Source organism: Diospyros lotus, chromosome 1 (genome assembly GCF_014633365.1).
Source record: "Diospyros lotus cultivar Yz01 chromosome 1, ASM1463336v1, whole genome shotgun sequence".
Taxonomy (NCBI): domain Eukaryota; kingdom Viridiplantae; phylum Streptophyta; class Magnoliopsida; order Ericales; family Ebenaceae; genus Diospyros; species Diospyros lotus.
Window position 1 is genome coordinate 40325916 of NC_068338.1, and position 17021 is coordinate 40342936.

Here is a 17021-nt window from a genome sequence, read left to right on the forward strand (position 1 = left end):
TGGTTCTCTTCTCTTCTTCTCCTCTTGGCACATTGGGCAAGGATGGACGAATGCCCTACTTCTCTTCTCAGGCTAGGCTTTTAAGATTTGAGTCGAGTTTGAGCTTGAAATTCATATATTTATTGAATTTGAACTCAGAAAAATTTAACTGAATTGTAACTCTATAGACAAATCAACGAGTCTAAATGAAGACATGTTAAGGTTATGTGCTAAAAAATTATAATTTTTTATTTTTATTTTTAATACAGTCGATGCCAGAATTTGATATTTTTCTGCTTCTGATATGGTTCAAAAAAATATTTTTATGAGAAATCAGGTTAGGGTTGTTACTTAATTTGGTTAAATTGGTTTTCGTAATATCCGATTCAATTAGTCAAAATAAGGTTAGTCATGGAATGTCGCCCTCTAACCCTAACTATTGGTTTACCTTATTTAAATAACAAATTGAATGCCATCAACACTCAAACCACTCCATCAATTTAGCCAACTCTAGTCTACCTACCTGCCTTAGAAAATGCAATCAATTTAGCCAACTCTAGTCTACTTACCTGCCTTAGAAAATGCAAACCCATAAAAAAGTCTAAGTTAGGTACAATCAAGACTAGTTCGATGCCTATTCTTATCATAAATGTGAAAGTGATAAGTGATTTTTAATTTTCAGTATCACTCTAACTGTTGAGATTCCTTCCTTAATTAGACCTCGAACACGAAATATGGGAACTCAAAAAATATCACCCCAAGAGATTGTTCCTTTGCCAACAAAGTTATACTTTGAGAGCGGTTTGGAGCCATTCTTTATTCTTTGTTTAGTGGGGTCGGTTAACCCACTTAACTCTTTATCTTCTTTTGCTTATATGCAACTAAAATTTAAGATTAATTATAGTTGGATTTTATTAAAACATAAGAGTTTAATTAAATTCATGTATTAAAATATTATAAAAAATATTTAAAAGTGAATGACATTTGACTCTTCTAACAAATAAGAATCAATTATTAAAGTGTGTGTTGGTATATCTCTGATATAAAATTAATGTAAATATGTAATTTAAAAAAAATTATCACATGACATACAAGTCCTAATTTGTCTTTTGCAAGTAAAATATTAGGGATTCATTATTTCAATTTATGGTTTAATTTTTTTTATTAAATCGGCATTTTTAAATAACAAAGATCAACAAACATATTTTCTCCACAAATTAACGTTTATTGATTAATTTACCATCTGAGTAATAAATAAGATCCATTTTTCACGTACGTTTTAGTTACTTTCAATAATTTTCATTCAACATTGAATGTTAAGAAAAAAATAAATATAATAATTTTATAAAAATTTAAGAAATATAAATATATATTAATTTACTTTTACTTTTAAGTATTATATTTTAATTAAACATATGTTAACACACACATATATATATATATAAATGTGTATAGTTATATTTATTTATATATCAAACAAGTTGACAGGAGAGAGTAATATAAATAAACATAAATAACTTAATAATTGTTTGTCTAAAGGTAACTTATAACAAAAATGATTTGTTTTCGTTCTCACGGACGCAACATAATTGATTCTCAGATAACAAATTGTATTTAAGAATATAGGTTTGAGTTATGATAGTCACAGTGTGAAAGTTTTATTTTTTTACGGAATGACTTCTTATGAGTACCTACATTATACATCCTACTTAATATGTTATCGTGTATCGTAATTATCCTTTATCACATACACGAGATGATGTGTGACGCGATGAGAGTTTTCACCTTTATATCCAATAAATGATTTGTTTACGCGTCGGACATCTTCCACCCCTCGCTAGTATGCGACGGCCAACACAATTATTGCCGACATTGGGAACCGTAGCCGAACACAATCTTTCAAATCGGATTGCAAATCCCTGCTGCTATTGCCTATTGGATAGATGAATTCACAATTCGGATAGAAAAATAGGATTAATTAGATTATGCTATGGTTGGTGGGTGGGCCTGCCATACTTGGCAGGGTCACCCCACAGCTTCCTAATCTATCATGTAGAAAAGGAAAGGCGATGCTAGGTCATTTGGCAGTGGACGATGGTGGTGGGCACGATGCTGGGTTGTCGGTTAATGACAATTGTTAGACGATGGCGATGGGCAATGGCAGGCCAAAAGAAAAGATGAGAGAAAAAAGGTAGGGAGTGATGATTCGAATGCGATGCAAAAGATTAAGATGGGGGGCGGTCAATGGTGATGGTGGAAGCGGTTGATGGTAGTGATGGAGGTGGCGGTGGCAATCGACAACCAAAAGAGAAGAGAAACGAGAGAAGAGAAAGGAGAGAGTAGGAATGTGAGTCTGTGCGAGATTAGGGTGGTGATGGGGTTGTTGGGTGTTTCTTGCATTTTTAACATTTTAGGAGTTTTCAGTTAGTTTTAGTTGAAAATATTTAAAATAATATTTGAATATTTTTAATATTTTAAAAAATTAAAAGCTCAAAACGAGCTAAAACAGTAAAGAGTAGTATGTTGGACTAACAAATATAGTGTTTGTTATTTTGAAAAAATTCTAAACATGATATATATATATACATATTAATTTTCTAATATTAGATCTTGTTAAGTTTCTAATTTGGTAGGATGCGTGTATATTTTAGAGAGATGACACTTGATCTGCAAAGTTGTTCGACTCTAATTTTAGAAGCCACTTGGAGCCTTAGGCGTGAGCCATGTGATAATGTCTTAGTGGCAGAAGATTTCGCTCAGAAAAATACTATTTTACCCGAATTGTTTGACGCATAAGATGACTAAAGGCATTAAAAAACAAAAATATTCTTACTTTAAAATTGTTACTTCACTTAGAAACACGTGTCCAAATAAAAGTCAGACAGATTTTATTATGGATGAAGTCTGTCCAAATTGAACGGACAGACTTTTTTGCCCGCCGCGAAATGAAGTCTGCCCGTTGACTTCATTATTTTTTATATTATAATTATAATTTAATTTAATTTTTATATTATAATTTTAATTTTAATAGCAGTGTGTTGGATGGATTTCATCTTAGATAAAGTCTGCCAAACCTTAATCAAGCAGGTTTCATTTTGTTCGATCACCCCGTGCATTAATTATACGGGCACTATACGAGCACTATAAGACAACTCTTTTGCCCAATGCTTAGGATGAAAAGAAGATGTTAGTTACTGAAACTAGAATTGTAATTTAATTCAATAAACAAAAATTGAGTATGAAATTTATATTTGACGTGATTATATCAATGCATCCCTCGTTCCACTCACCATTGGAACAGTGCTGTTCTCTTATTTCTTTACTTATTTCTCCGACATATATGATAGAGTGACGTGGCGAGATCTGCTATCTCGTCTGCTTGTTGATTCAATAAATAAATATCAATTACATCATTTAAATAATATATATTATTAAATAATAATTATTTTAAAAAAATTATAAAAATTAAACAAAAAAAATTATAAAATGTATACGTTGATCATATATACATTATTCTTTCATTTTATAATTTTTTATTTGATTTTATAATTTTTTAAATATAATTACTATTTAATAATATATTATCCAGGTGATATGACTGATTTTTATTGGAAAAGCAGCCGGGATAGCAGATCTCGCCTCTCAAGAGTCTCTACATCACACTTCCCTCTCAATATATATATATATATATATGGATATAGCTAATCAAGGTTAACTCCATCTCCACTGCGAGAGATGGAAAGACAAGAAGAGCTGAAAGCAGCCGCTGCCAAAGAGGAGATATGGAAATACGCCTACGGCTTTACCGACATGGCTGTGGTGAAATGTGCCATCGAGCTCGGCATAGCTGACGCGCTGGAGCGCCACCAAGCCCCCATGCCGCTGGCCCAGCTCTCCTCCATCCTCCGCTGCTCTTCGCCGCATCTCCACCGCATCATGAGGTTCCTGGTCCACCGCCAAATATTCAAAGAAGGTACATAATATCGTGTATATATATATATATATAGTGGAAATCCAATCAATATTTTTGTGTGACTTTTTGCGATCTTATGTTAATTTATCCCATGCAAGATTCCAAGGGCTATGTCCAAACGCCAATTTCACGCCTTCTTGTGAGAAACGGAGAGCAGAGTATGGCGGCTTTGGTGCTGCTAGAGAGCAACCCCGTGATGCTGGCGCCGTGGCACGGTCTGAGTGCGCGGGTCCAAGGCGGCGGAGCTTCGGCGCCATTCACCACCGCGCACGGGAGCGATATATGGTGTTACTCGGCCGCAAATTCTGCCCACAGCAAGATGATCGACGACGGGATGGCCTGCGATGCGAGGTTGTGGGTGCCGGCGGTGGTTGATGGCTGTCCGAAGCTGTTCGACGGGCTGCGAACTTTGGTGGACGTCGGGGGAGGGAATGGAACTGCGATGCGGATTTTGGTGAAGGCTTGTCCTTGGCTTTGCGGCATCAACTTTGACCTACCTCACGTGGTGGCTGCTGCGCCGGACTGTGTTGGCGTCGAGCATGTTGCCGGCGACATGTTTCACGGTGTTCCTAAGGCAGATGCTGCATTCCTCATGGTAAGTGAAATGAATCTTATAACCACTGCTAGGCGGGGGTGCTGGTGAGTTAAAGGAACTTGAATTTGAGTCTTTTGATGATCTTCAATCGCTCTCTTACTAATTTTTGATGTGATCCCAATCCGAAATAGAGTTTCCAACTCTATCATGTCAGAGTTGATTTTTTTAAGATTCCTAACTCATTTTTTATGTTACAAATTAATCATATAACAATAGATTAGCGTATTGATCAATATTATACTGATGTAGTTAATTAATTAACTTCAAAGTCTGGTGGTTGAAATTAAGTGCAGAAGGTTCTGCACGATTGGGGTGACGAAGAGTGCATCCAGATCCTGAGAAGATGCAGAGAGGCCATCGACAAAGACAAAGGCAAGGTAATAATCGTAGAAGCCGTGGTTGGAGAAGAAGAAAATGAAGAAGACAACAACAACAGGCTCGAGTACGCGAGGCTGTCGCTGGATATGGTGATGCTGGCTCACACCGACACGGGCAAGGAGAGGACCAAGAGCGAATGGACCCACCTTCTCACCCGGGCAGGCTTCACCCGTTTCACCTTTACCCGCATCCATGCTATTCCCTCCGTCATCCAGGCCTGGCCTTAGTTCGCCCTGTCTTTCTGCCGTTACTTTACGCTTCTATATATACGTGGCCTTGTGTTCAAAATTCAACTTAAAAGTTAAAAGTGCTCTCTCTCTCTCTCTCCTATGTATGAAAATTACTTCTATTCCGCCATGCATGCATTAGGCTTAGTTTGGGTATGCGTTTTTAAAGAGAGTTTTTAAGTTGTATAGTATTTAAATTAATAATATATTTAAATAAATACACTTTTAAATTATTAGTTAAAAGTTATCTTTCATTTATAAAAGCTAATAAATTGTTAAAACTCAATTTATAAATGATCAGACTTCAACTTAGTAAAAATTGACACGTTAGTTTGTGTATTAATTCAGTTAGAGACTCACGAGCAAATTCGATTAGAAATTTATAATTAGATCGTAAAAATAAGTTTATTTATAAATATATTATTTTATAATTAAATAATATATATATTCATAGTCATTATTATTTATATTATATATATTTAAACTTAATAGTGGTGGTGGTCTCACCAAGAAACCCCATTCCTTCATTGCTTGATCCTCTCCCATTCCTTTATTTTCAGTGCTTGTTTCTCTCTTCTTCCTTTCCCTTTTGCCTGTTCCTCTTCTCTTCTTCTCCTTTCGGCTCAATGGGCAAGGACGGACGAACGCCCTTCTTCTCTTCTCAAGTTGGGCTTTTTAAGGCTTGGACTGAGCTTGAGTTTGAGTTCGAACCTCGAGTTCAGAAAAATTCAACTCAATTACAACTCTGTAGACAAATCAATAACTCTGAATAAAGATATGTTAGGCTATGTGCTGAAAAATTATAAATTTATTTTTGATTTTTAATATAGTCGGTGCCAGAATTTGATATTTTTCTGCTTCTGACATGGTTTAAAAAATATATTTTTATGAGAAATCAGGTCAGGGTTGTTACTTAATTTGGTTAAATCGATTTTAGTACTATCCGATTCAATTAGCAAAATAAGGTTAGCGACGGAATGTCGCCCTCTAACCCTAACTATTGGTTTAACAATTTAAATAACAAATTGAATGCCATCAACCACTCCTTCAATTTAACTAAATCTAGTCTACATACCTACCTGCCTTAGAAAATGCAAACCCATCAAAGAGTCTTAAGTTAGCTACATTCAGGTTTGGAGCCACTCTAATTTATTCTTTGTTTAGTGGGGTCGGTTAACCCGCTGAACTCTTATCTTCTTTTGCTTATATGTAACTAAAATTTAAGGTTAATTATAGTTGGATTTTATTAAAACATAAGATTTTAATCAAATTCACGTGTTAAAATATTATAAAAAAATAATTAAAAGTGAATGACATTTGACCCTTCTAATAAATAAGAATCAATTATTAAAGTGTGTGTTGTAAGTCTCTGACATAAAATTAATTTAAATATGTAATTTAAAAAAAATTATCACATGACATACAAGTCCTAATTTTTCTTTTGCAAGTAGAATATTAGGGATTCATTATTTCAATTTATGATTTATTTTTTTTTATTAAATCATCGTTTTTAAATAACAAAGATCAACAAACATATTTTCTCCACAAATTAACGTTTATTGATTTACCATCTTAGTGGTAAATAAGGTCTATTTTTCATGTACGCTTTAGTTACTTTTAATAATTCTTATTCAATATTGAATGTTAAGAAAAAAATAAATATAATAATTTTATAAAAATTAAAGAAATATAAATATATATTAATTTGTTTTTACTTTTAAGTATTATATCTTAATTAAACATATGTTAACACATATATAATATATATATATAAATGTGTATAGTTATATTTATATATCATTGATTGGAGAGAGTAATATAAGTAAACATAAATAACTTGATAATTGTTGTCTAAAGGTAACCCTGAGCCCATAACAGAAATGATCTGTTGTTGCGCAAAGGGGATATGTGAAGTAACTGCGACATGATAAATTAAAATTTATACTAATAGTTCATGGGTTTCATTCTTTATCTTGCATAGGAAAATAAAGATTTTATCTATGATTTACCTCATCTGTTGAAATCGAGGAACATGAGTGACGAAAAACCATGCAATGACAGTAATCCTAAGAAATGATTTGTTGTAACGTCAAATATTTTTCATTCCTTGTTAGGATGCAATAGGCAACATAATTATTGCCCACATTGGGAACAGGGACAATGCTACACAAACAAATAGGTTGACAACCTCAATTTATTTCTCATATTCTCTTTATCCTTCTTCCCCCTTTCCTCGGCCCTTCTGTAATAGACCGTATCGAGCGATAAGAAAAATCGAAATAACTTATTTTGATGGGCTTACACGAACTTTTCAGGGGGTCACCCATCCTTGGATTATCCCAGGTTAAACACGCTTAACTTGAGAGTTCTTTGTCAACATTCAGCCCAAAAGGTATCCAGCTGATGTTGTTTTTTTCCTTACCTATCCTCGATATATACTATTCTCCTTTGGGCTCCTGGGGTATTACATTCTCCCCCCTTAAGCACATGACGTCCTCGTCATGCGACCTTACAATCGGTCCCAGATCTCCCCCCGATGCATGGTCGATGTGAGATTCATCTAAAGTGCCTACACGCACCCCCCTTAGGGACTCAGCTTCCTCGCTGAGGTTTGCCCCACCACCGCGCTCAGAAGCTCGGGGGTCAGCTCTAATACCACCTGTAACATCTCGTATCGAGCGATAGGAAGAACCGGAACAACTTACCCTGATGGGCTTACGTGAACTTCCCAGGGGGTCACCCATCCTTGGATTACCCAAGGTTAAACATGCTTAATTTGGGAGTTCTTTACCAATATTCAGCCCAAAAGATATCCAACTGGTGTTGTTTTCTTCCTTACCTATCCTCGATATATACTATTCTCCTCTGGGCTCCTGGGGTTTTACACCTTCTCTCTTTCTTGCTCTCACCCTCTCTCTCTTTCTCCTTCTCATTCCTCATCTCTCGCCTAATTCTCTCTCTGCTTATTCTCACTGATGCATTAGTAATCCGCCTCCGCCGTTTCAGTTGTTGTCTGCCTCCGCCATTCCAACTGCCGTCAGCCTCCGCTTTTGTCGTTCCAACCGTTGTCGACGCCTCCATCTCTCCCCCCTCTCTCTCGCCTCATTCTCTCTCTCTCTGCTCATTCTCGTCAACACATCTGATGCCTCCATCTCATTCTCTCTCTAGACCTCCATCTCCACCGACACTTTCGTTGTCTGTCATTCGTCGCCAACACCTTCATCTCCCCTCTCACTTTTTGGGTCACTAACACATATATAAATATATAATATATTTACTTAAAACGTATTTGAATATAACTTGGGTTAAATATACACATTTTCTAAACAAAAATATAGATTAAATAAGAATAAAAATAAATAATATATTTTGAGTTAAAATATATTTTTATGTTATTGTTATTTTTTATTTATTTATAATATTGTTTGTATATTATGATTTTGCTTAACTTTATATATTAATTTTGACCTTTTAATTCAAATAATATAAATAAATAATAACATGAAAATATATATAATTATTTATGTATAAGATAATTACAAAATACATAAAGTTTTATATTTTGTATGAATGATAAAGAGAAGAAATATAATTGAATTGTGATGGATATAAGAATATATCTTTTTATTAAAAAAAATATTATAATATTATGGTTTATAGTTTGATTTATATTTTATAACTTAAAAAATAAAACAAAATTACAAAATAATTTTTAAAAATAGCAAGCCAAACTATACTGTTTCAATATGTTAATATTGGCCTCTTTAAAAATAAGCCAAAATTTTTAAAAGTAACAAAATAGGTGGAAGATAAGAAAAGGCTACTCTTTTAAGGGAAAAGCCAAATGTGTCTATTGAGAGTTGCATCAAACAAATTTGTTTTTCCTTGTCCACTATTCTTTACTTGTTCAGAATAATTGACCTTTTTTAAAACTCTCTCATTTGCTCAAAACAGGTTTAAATAATTTATAATCTCAATTATATTTTTTCTCTTTATCATTATACAAAAAATTAAATTTTATGTATAAATAATTATGAATATTTGTATGTTATTATTTACTTATATTGCTTGAATTGAAAGGTTATGTAAACTTGTACAAAATCTTAATATTATATTTTACAAAAATCAAAAATCATATTTAAAGTTAAGCAAAACTATAATATCATAGTAATATAAATAGATAAGAAAAAAATAATATTCAAGTGATATATAATATCATATATTATATATTTGTATATATGTTAAACAGAAGAACTAGAGTGAAAGACAGATAGAGAGAGAAAGAAAGAGAAGTTGGAACGGTGGAAGCAGACGACGAACGACGAAAAAAAGCGATAAAAGATCTAGAGAAAGATAAAGAGGAGATTGAGGCATTGGCGGCCACTAGAATGGCACAGGCAAACGATGATGGAGATTGGAATAAAGGTGAACGACGACTACATTGATGGTAGTGGTTGTGTTGGTGGCAACGATGACTAAAAATGAGAAGAGAAAGTGAGAGAAAAACGAGAAGAGAAAGTGAAAGAGAAAGGGAATGAAAGAGAGAAGGAGATGGTGGCATCAGTGGGGGCTTCAAAGGCTGCGAATGACGAGAATGAGTAGAGAAAGGGGAAATGAGAGAGAAGGTATGAGGAAGAAAGAGGAAAGGGAGAGAGAATAAGAGTCAATGGTAATAATGGGGTTTTCGAGAAGTTAAGAGTAAAAAGAAAGTGAGATGTAAGAGTTAGTCTTAAAGGTGGGAGTGAAACCGAGAGGAGAGTTGAGCTCAAGCGTGAAGTTGCCTTTTAGATTGAGAATTAATATATCATTTTTTTTGGAATTATCGACCAAGTTGTTCAGAAAGTTGTCCACAAATTTCCATTATCCTTGAAAACAGATGAGATAGCCCAACAAAATCTGCCAAATCGGATTGCAAATCCCTGCTGCTATTGCCTATTGGATGGATGAATTCACATTCGGATAGAAGATAGGATCTGCAGGTTGGTGGGTGGGCCTACTTGGCAGGGTCACCCCAACACATGGGATGAAAAGAAGACCTTAGGGTATGTTTGATTGCAAGTATATAATTTGCATAGAAAGAAAATATTTTTTAGGTAATTGAATTTTTTAAAATTAAATTTCATGAAAAATATCAATTGAACGTGTTTGATTGACTTAATTTTTTACAAAAAATATGTTATATTTTTTTAACTTTTGGTATTTGATTACTATTATTTTTCATGAAAATAATTATTATACACACATGCATTTAATTAATAAATACACAAATCAATAATCAATTATATAAAATAAATCAAATATACATACACAAAATATTTAAAAAATAAATCAAATATACATACACACCCAGCAAAGAAAATGAAGGAGTTGTCACTACCATCGTCGCTATCACTAGTCGCTGCTGCCATCGTAGTCATAGCAGTGGCCAGTGATAACGGCGATCGATGGTTTCTATCGAAGAAGTCATTCACTCGCCTTCTCTCTCGGTTGCTGCAACCATAGCAAAGAGGATGAAGTCATTTGCTCACCCTTTTTTTCGCTGCAGGTCGATGAAGTTCGTTACTACCTCTTTCCTTCTCTCACTACAGATCGATGCTTTTCCTAATTCTCATGAAAACAATTTCTCTCTCTCCCTTTATGAGAATTTCTTTTCCAATAAAAGTGAGAAAAGATGGTCACGTGACCACAAGTGGAAAAAAAAATTTCATAAAAAATTTGGCCAATCGAATATCTCAAAATCTGAAATTTGGGTGAAAAATAATTATTTTTCATAAAAAAAATATCAATCAAAGAGACCCTTAACTAGAAGAGTGCCGTTCTCTTATTTCTTTACTGATTTCTTCAACATATATCTTCAACATATATGATAGGAGTGTCTACGTCATACATCACTCTCAATATATATACAGCAAAGCAGTTGCCTACCCTAGATTTCTGAAAAAAAAATTATTATACATAATAGTTTAATATTTTTTAATTTTTTTCTAAATATCCACCAGCTCACCTCACTCACCCAATCTTCATTTTCTCTCTCTTTCTCTCTCTCACCTACTCGGACAGTCGGATGCCCTTAGTGCATCTACTCGCGAGTTAGGTTTAACCAGAAATTTAAACTTAAATATACGAAGATTCAACCATTAAATTTTACTTTTTTTTTTGACATGTTGGTTGATGGGTATAAGAGTGTCAGGTGATTGCCGAAAACCACCAGCCATGATGTCTGGTGACAATTGCCAGTGCGTTTATGCGTATTGGGTTTGGCTGAAAGTTTAAGCCTAGATCTATAAAAATTAGACCGTTAGATTTTGATAGATTTTGGGTATAACGTCAATGGGGATAAGGGTGTCAATTGGTTATCTCTAATCGCGGGAAACCATTTACCACAGTGGCAAGTGGCGACAACCAATGCATTTACACATGTTGGTTTTAGCCAGAAGTTTAAGCTTAAATCTACAAAATTTGACCACTAGATTTTTTTAGTTTTTGGGTATGTTGGTCAATGGAAATAAATGTGTCAGGTGGTTGTTTTTTATAGCCAAAAACACTAGCTACAGTGGCTGGTGGCAACTGCAAGTGCGTTTTTCAGTCCTGGCCAAAAATTAAAAATAAGATATACGAAAATCTGGTCTACTTTTCTTTTGTATATATTAATCTCCCTTGATCATTTTTTTAACTGTATTTTAATTAAAGAGATTAATTTTTTTCATTTTCTGTTATAAATTTGTCAATTATATATTTGAAACTATGACAGAAAAAGTATTTTTTGTCATGAAACTTGGTAAGACTTGTGTTATATGTATTTTCCGCATCACCCCGCATGGGCCAGACTCGGTCCGATAGACTGGCCCAATCACCCAAGGCCAAGAAGGCCCGGACGACCTCGTCAAGGAAAGTCTAGCCTCCACCAAAGATCCGGAACTCGTAAAGCGAGCATATGGCGAGCTCCCGGTAATCCCCCAACGAGCTCCAAGCAATCGACTAACGAGCTCCTGAAACATCCTCCAGATCGCTGGCCCATCCAGATCGCCGGCCTAAAACCTCCAGCTCGCATGAGTGACAAAGCTGCTGAGAAGTCAGAGGTAGGGTCCGATCACTTTATCTGTAACAGTCCATACCCCTCGTAATGAGAATCTCACTGAAGGCGATAAGAACTATTTGTCCTCCATTATATAATCACTATATTTTTATATATTATCTAAATTGTAAAAGCTAGCCCCTCAATATAAATGGGAATCAAAGAGACCATGGGGGGCAAGGACGAAAAGAATAATCAGATACCGCCACTCTGAGAGAATAATCAGACGACGGCCGTGGACTAGGCATCGTTTTGGCCGAACCACGTAAAAGATTCTGGTGTACACGCTTGGAATTTTGGGGGGGTTTTCCTTCCTTCTCGGTATTTTTTGGATTGACTCACCGCGGCCCAAAACGAATCACGGTCGGCCGAAATCAAACATCGACAACTTGACTACGCAATTGAATTGAAAATCAATGATTGAATGACAATCTACTATGAAACTTGTCAAGACTCGACTCTTAATCAAATTAGAGATGATTGAACGATAATTTAATTGTGCATATTAAGAAATAGATATTTAATGAGATTGTTAATAATATTATTATGCGGTGTTATTAAAATATAAAAATGCATTGATAATGATTGTATAATTTATTGATATATTTTTTTAATATTAAAATATTTAAAAAAAATTATGCCATTTAATTTTTGCCCACCCTTCGCCCCTGTATATACCTAATGAAGGTTTACTCCATCTCCATTGCGAGAGAGATGGAAAGAGAAGAAGAGCTGAAAGCTGCCGCTGCCAAAGAGGAGATATGGAAATACGTCTACGGGTTTACCGACATGGCTGTGGTGAAATGTGCCATCGAGCTCGGCATAGCTGACGCGCTGGAGCGCCACCAAGCCCCCATGCCGCTGGCCCAGCTCTCCTCCGTCCTCCGCTGCTCTTCGCCGCATCTCCACCGCATCATGAGGTTCCTGGTCCACCGCCAAATATTCAAAGAAGGTACATAATATCGTTATATATATATATATATAGTGGAAATCCAATCAATATTTTTGTGATGACTTTTCGTGATCATATGTTAATTTATCCCATGCAAGATTCCAAGGGCTATGTCCAAACGCCAATTTCACGCCTTCTTGTGAGAAACGGAGAGCAGAGTATGGCGGCTTTGGTGCTGCTAGAGAGCAGCCCCATGATGCTGGCGCCGTGGCACGGTCTGAGTGCGCGGGTCCAAGGCGGCGGAGCTTCGGCGCCATTCACCACCGCGCACGGGAGCGATATATGGTATTACTTGGCCGCAAATCCTGCCCACAGCAAGATGATGGACGACGGGATGGCCTGTGATGCGAGGTTGTTGGTGCCGGCGGTGGTTGATGGCTGTCCGAAGCTGTTCGACGGGCTGCGAACTTTGGTGGACGTCGGGGGAGGGAATGGAACTGCGATGCGGATTTTGGTGAAGGCTTGTCCTTGGCTTTGCGGCATCAACTTTGATCTCCCTCACGTGGTGGCTACTGCGCAGGACTGTGTTGGCGTCGAGCATGTTGCCGGTGACATGTTTCACGGTGTTCCTAAGGCAGATGCTGCATACCTCATGGTAAGTGAAATGACTCTTATAACCACTGCTAGGCGGGGCTGCTGGTGAGTTAAAGGAACTTGAATTTGAGTCTTTTGATCATCAATCGCTCTCTTACTAATGTTTGATGTGATCCCAATCCGAAATAGAGTTTCCAACTCTATCATGTCAGAGTTGATTTTTTTAAGACTCCTAACTCATTTTTTATGCTACAAATTAATCATATAACAATAGATCAGCGTGTTGAATACTAGACTGATGTAGTTAATTAATTAAATTCAAAGTTTGGTGGTTGAAATATTAAGTGCAGAAGGTTCTGCACGATTGGGGTGACGAAGAGTGCATCCAGATCCTGAGAAGATGCAGAGAGGCCATCGACAAAGACAAAGGCAAGGTAATAATCGTAGAAGCCGTGGTTGAAGAAGAAGAAGAAGAAGACAGCAACAACAGGCTCGAGTACGCGAGGCTGTTGCTGGATATGGCGATGCTGGCTCACACCGACACGGGCAAGGAGAGGACCAAGGGCGAATGGACCCACCTTCTCACCCAAGCTGGCTTCACCCTTTTCACCTTTACCCGCATCCATGCTATTCCCTCCGTCATCCAGGCCTGGCCTTAGTTACGCCCTTTCTTTCTGCCGTTACTTTACGCTGGCTCTCTCTGTATGAACATTACTTCTAGCCCGCCGTAAGCTTCGCTATGCGTTTTAGAAGACAGCTTAAAAGTTATTTAACTTTTAAGTTATTAAATTTTTTTAAGTTGGTAGCGTTTAATTTGATAGTATGGTTGAATGAATATATTTTTAAATTATTAATTAAAATTCATGTGTTTGATTTGTGAGAGCTAATAAATTATTAGAACTTGATAAAAAGATTAAAATGGATATGATACTAAATAATATAAATAAAATTTATAAAATATAAAATTTTAATGAAAAATTTGAAATTAATGTCTAATTACTAAAATAATTACAATTACATGTTGATAAATTATACATAATTTTAAAAATATATTAATATAATAATTTATGTATAAATTTAGATTTAATACATACAAATAGTTAATATGTAGGTTGAGATATTATATAAAATTCTCCATTTTTACATGTATATATATATAAGAATTTGATTATTTACATCTCTTCTAGATATATATATATATATGTATATTGTTGAGCCAACTTTCTTATATTAATTAAATTTTGATGATTAATAAAAATATTTTTATGATATAAATATATTTTTTTCTTATATAAAAAAATAAATTTATTTTGAATTAAAGGTAGTGTTACAGATATTTCTCGCTCTACTCTGTGTGGGTTGGACTTAATGCAATGGTTCGTCCCAAATGCTCAATACCTAGTAAACATCAAACTGAACTCGCAAAAGCGAGCTCATATAATGTTGGAGCCCAGGCTCAAACGTCGGGGCCAAGCGAGTTCCCGGTAACGCCTCTGACTCATCAACGTATTCGGGCTGGCTCCCAGCTATTTTCTGAGCGAGTTCCCAGCGATCTCTGTAGCTCGTCGACTCAGCTCGTCAGCTCGTATTATTGAAAGGGTGTATGTCGCGGTATATCGGCACGCCAAGAGTCGCCCTGGCTGGACCATTCAGCCCTATTTTCCCGCCCCATTTGGCCGACCCATGTCAGTCCTATCCTGGCCCTCTCGCAACAACATCAACTGGGTTTTCGGGCATCCACCTCAGACCCCATCCTCATTAATGGCGGATCCCATTCACATTAATGAAGGTCTCGTCAACACCTTGTTGCGACAGGGACGCCCCCGCCGACTATTCTATCCCATCACCTGTACAAGTACGGAGCATGCAGAAAGGGCTTTTTCTCATATATATATCAACCAGCCCTCTTGAGGGCCGAAGGTATGGATTCTTTTCTACCAACTTACGAACGTCCGATATTTTTGTTTACTCACTCACTAACTTGAGCTTCGGAGTACCCTACAGGAAAGGGCCGGCGGCTCAGCAAATTGGACTCGATACTTCATTATTTCCCTCTCGGATCCACCACACTAGTGCGGGCCAACGAATCTTCGTCGACCAATTCTGAACGTCGACATATAGATTGTCTTTAAACATGTTTTCTTATTTTAATTATTTATATCTCAAAAGTTTATATTTGAATTTTCAAATATTGATTTCTCATATAAAAAGTAAATTTATTTTGAATTAAAGAAAATTAGTTTTAGACATATTTTCTCTTATTTATTTAAAAAGTAAATTTATTTTGAATTAAAGAAGATTGCTTTTAGACATGTTTTCTTGTTTTAATCATTTATGTCTCAAAAGCTATATTTTAATTTTCAAATCTTAATTTCTCATGCAAAAAGTAAATTTATTTTGAATTAAAAGTGAAACATGTTTTCTTATTGTTTGAAAAATACTGAACATTTTTTAAATTTCAAACTTTATATTAATCTTTTCTTTAGTGGCTAAAATGCTTATAACCCCCCCAACTCATTTTTTGAGTATTCATTGCACATATTGCACATCCAAATCTCTCAAAAGCTCTCAAGCTAATTTTCAAGTATTCCAAAGCTTTCAAAAATTCATTGTTCATCCACCGAAAAGCCACAAGACAAAAGGAAAAAAGTTTTTTAAGTCTTCTAAAACAAATTCAAACTTCTCCATTTGAGCTTATAAATTTATTTATTTATTTAAATATTATTGCCATGTATAATTTGTTCTCAATTATTTTATTTGTGTCCAAATGTGGACAAATTATTTATAAACATTTAAATTATTATTGAGGATTGTATAGGTTTTCTAGATCCGTTAAAATCTAGGTGAATCTAGTTTCTAAGGTAAGATAAGAAGAAAACCTTGGTGTAGTGGTTGCCTAAAACCCATTGTCATCTAGGTGTATATATATCTAGTTTTCAAGGTGAGCTAGTGTGGAAACCTTAGTGATTTTGATTTAGTGGAACCCCAAGGGTGGTTAGACCTTGGGAGAGTGGACTAGGTGTGTGTGAAGACACCGAACCACTATAAATTGTGTTGTGTCTCATTGTATTTATTTTTGTTATATCTTGTGGTTTACATTTATTATTAATCTCAAATATAATTTATTATATTTATCAAATATATATTTTCAATAAAATTATTAATCAAGAATATTTATTAAAATTGAGAAAAAATTTTAATCACCCAATTCATCCCCCCTCTTGAGTGGCCATACCCTAAGGGACCAACATATATGATTCATCCAAATCCGACGACGAAGAGATCTGGCTTGCGACAGCGACAACGTT

At 35.4% G+C, this 17021-nt stretch overlaps 1 protein-coding gene across 4 annotated transcripts; it reads left to right on the plus strand.

The window, feature by feature from the left end:
• Positions 1 to 3635: 3635 nt before the first annotated feature.
• LOC127795076 (acetylserotonin O-methyltransferase-like) lies at positions 3636 to 14529 on the plus strand. 4 transcript variants are annotated; one of them, XM_052326545.1, is made up of 3 exons: positions 3636 to 3952; positions 13278 to 13774; positions 14064 to 14529. In XM_052326545.1, exons 1-3 carry the CDS (start codon positions 3715 to 3717, stop codon positions 14370 to 14372), a joined length of 1044 nt encoding a protein of 347 aa, XP_052182505.1. In that variant the 5' UTR covers positions 3636 to 3714; the 3' UTR covers positions 14373 to 14529. The 4 variants fall into 4 exon arrangements, with proteins under 4 accessions (XP_052182505.1, XP_052182488.1, XP_052182496.1 ...); XM_052326528.1 differs by lacking the exons at positions 13278 to 13774; positions 14064 to 14529 and adding exons at positions 4051 to 4547; positions 4841 to 5330 and having other exon boundaries at positions 3638 to 3952; XM_052326536.1 differs by lacking the exon at positions 3636 to 3952 and adding an exon at positions 12913 to 13179.
• The last annotated feature ends 2492 nt before the right edge of the window (positions 14530 to 17021 follow it).

Bases quoted from the DNA above. Each gene is read 5' to 3' on its own strand.
- LOC127795076 (XM_052326528.1), top strand. From the start codon at position 3,715: ATGGAAAGACAAGAAGAGCTGAAAGCAGCCGCTGCCAAAGAGGAGATA. The intron at 3,953-4,050 runs GTACATAATATC...ATCCCATGCAAG, and splicing joins CCGCCAAATATTCAAAGAAG to ATTCCAAGGGCTATGTCCAA. The intron at 4,548-4,840 runs GTAAGTGAAATG...AATTAAGTGCAG, and splicing joins CAGATGCTGCATTCCTCATG to AAGGTTCTGCACGATTGGGG.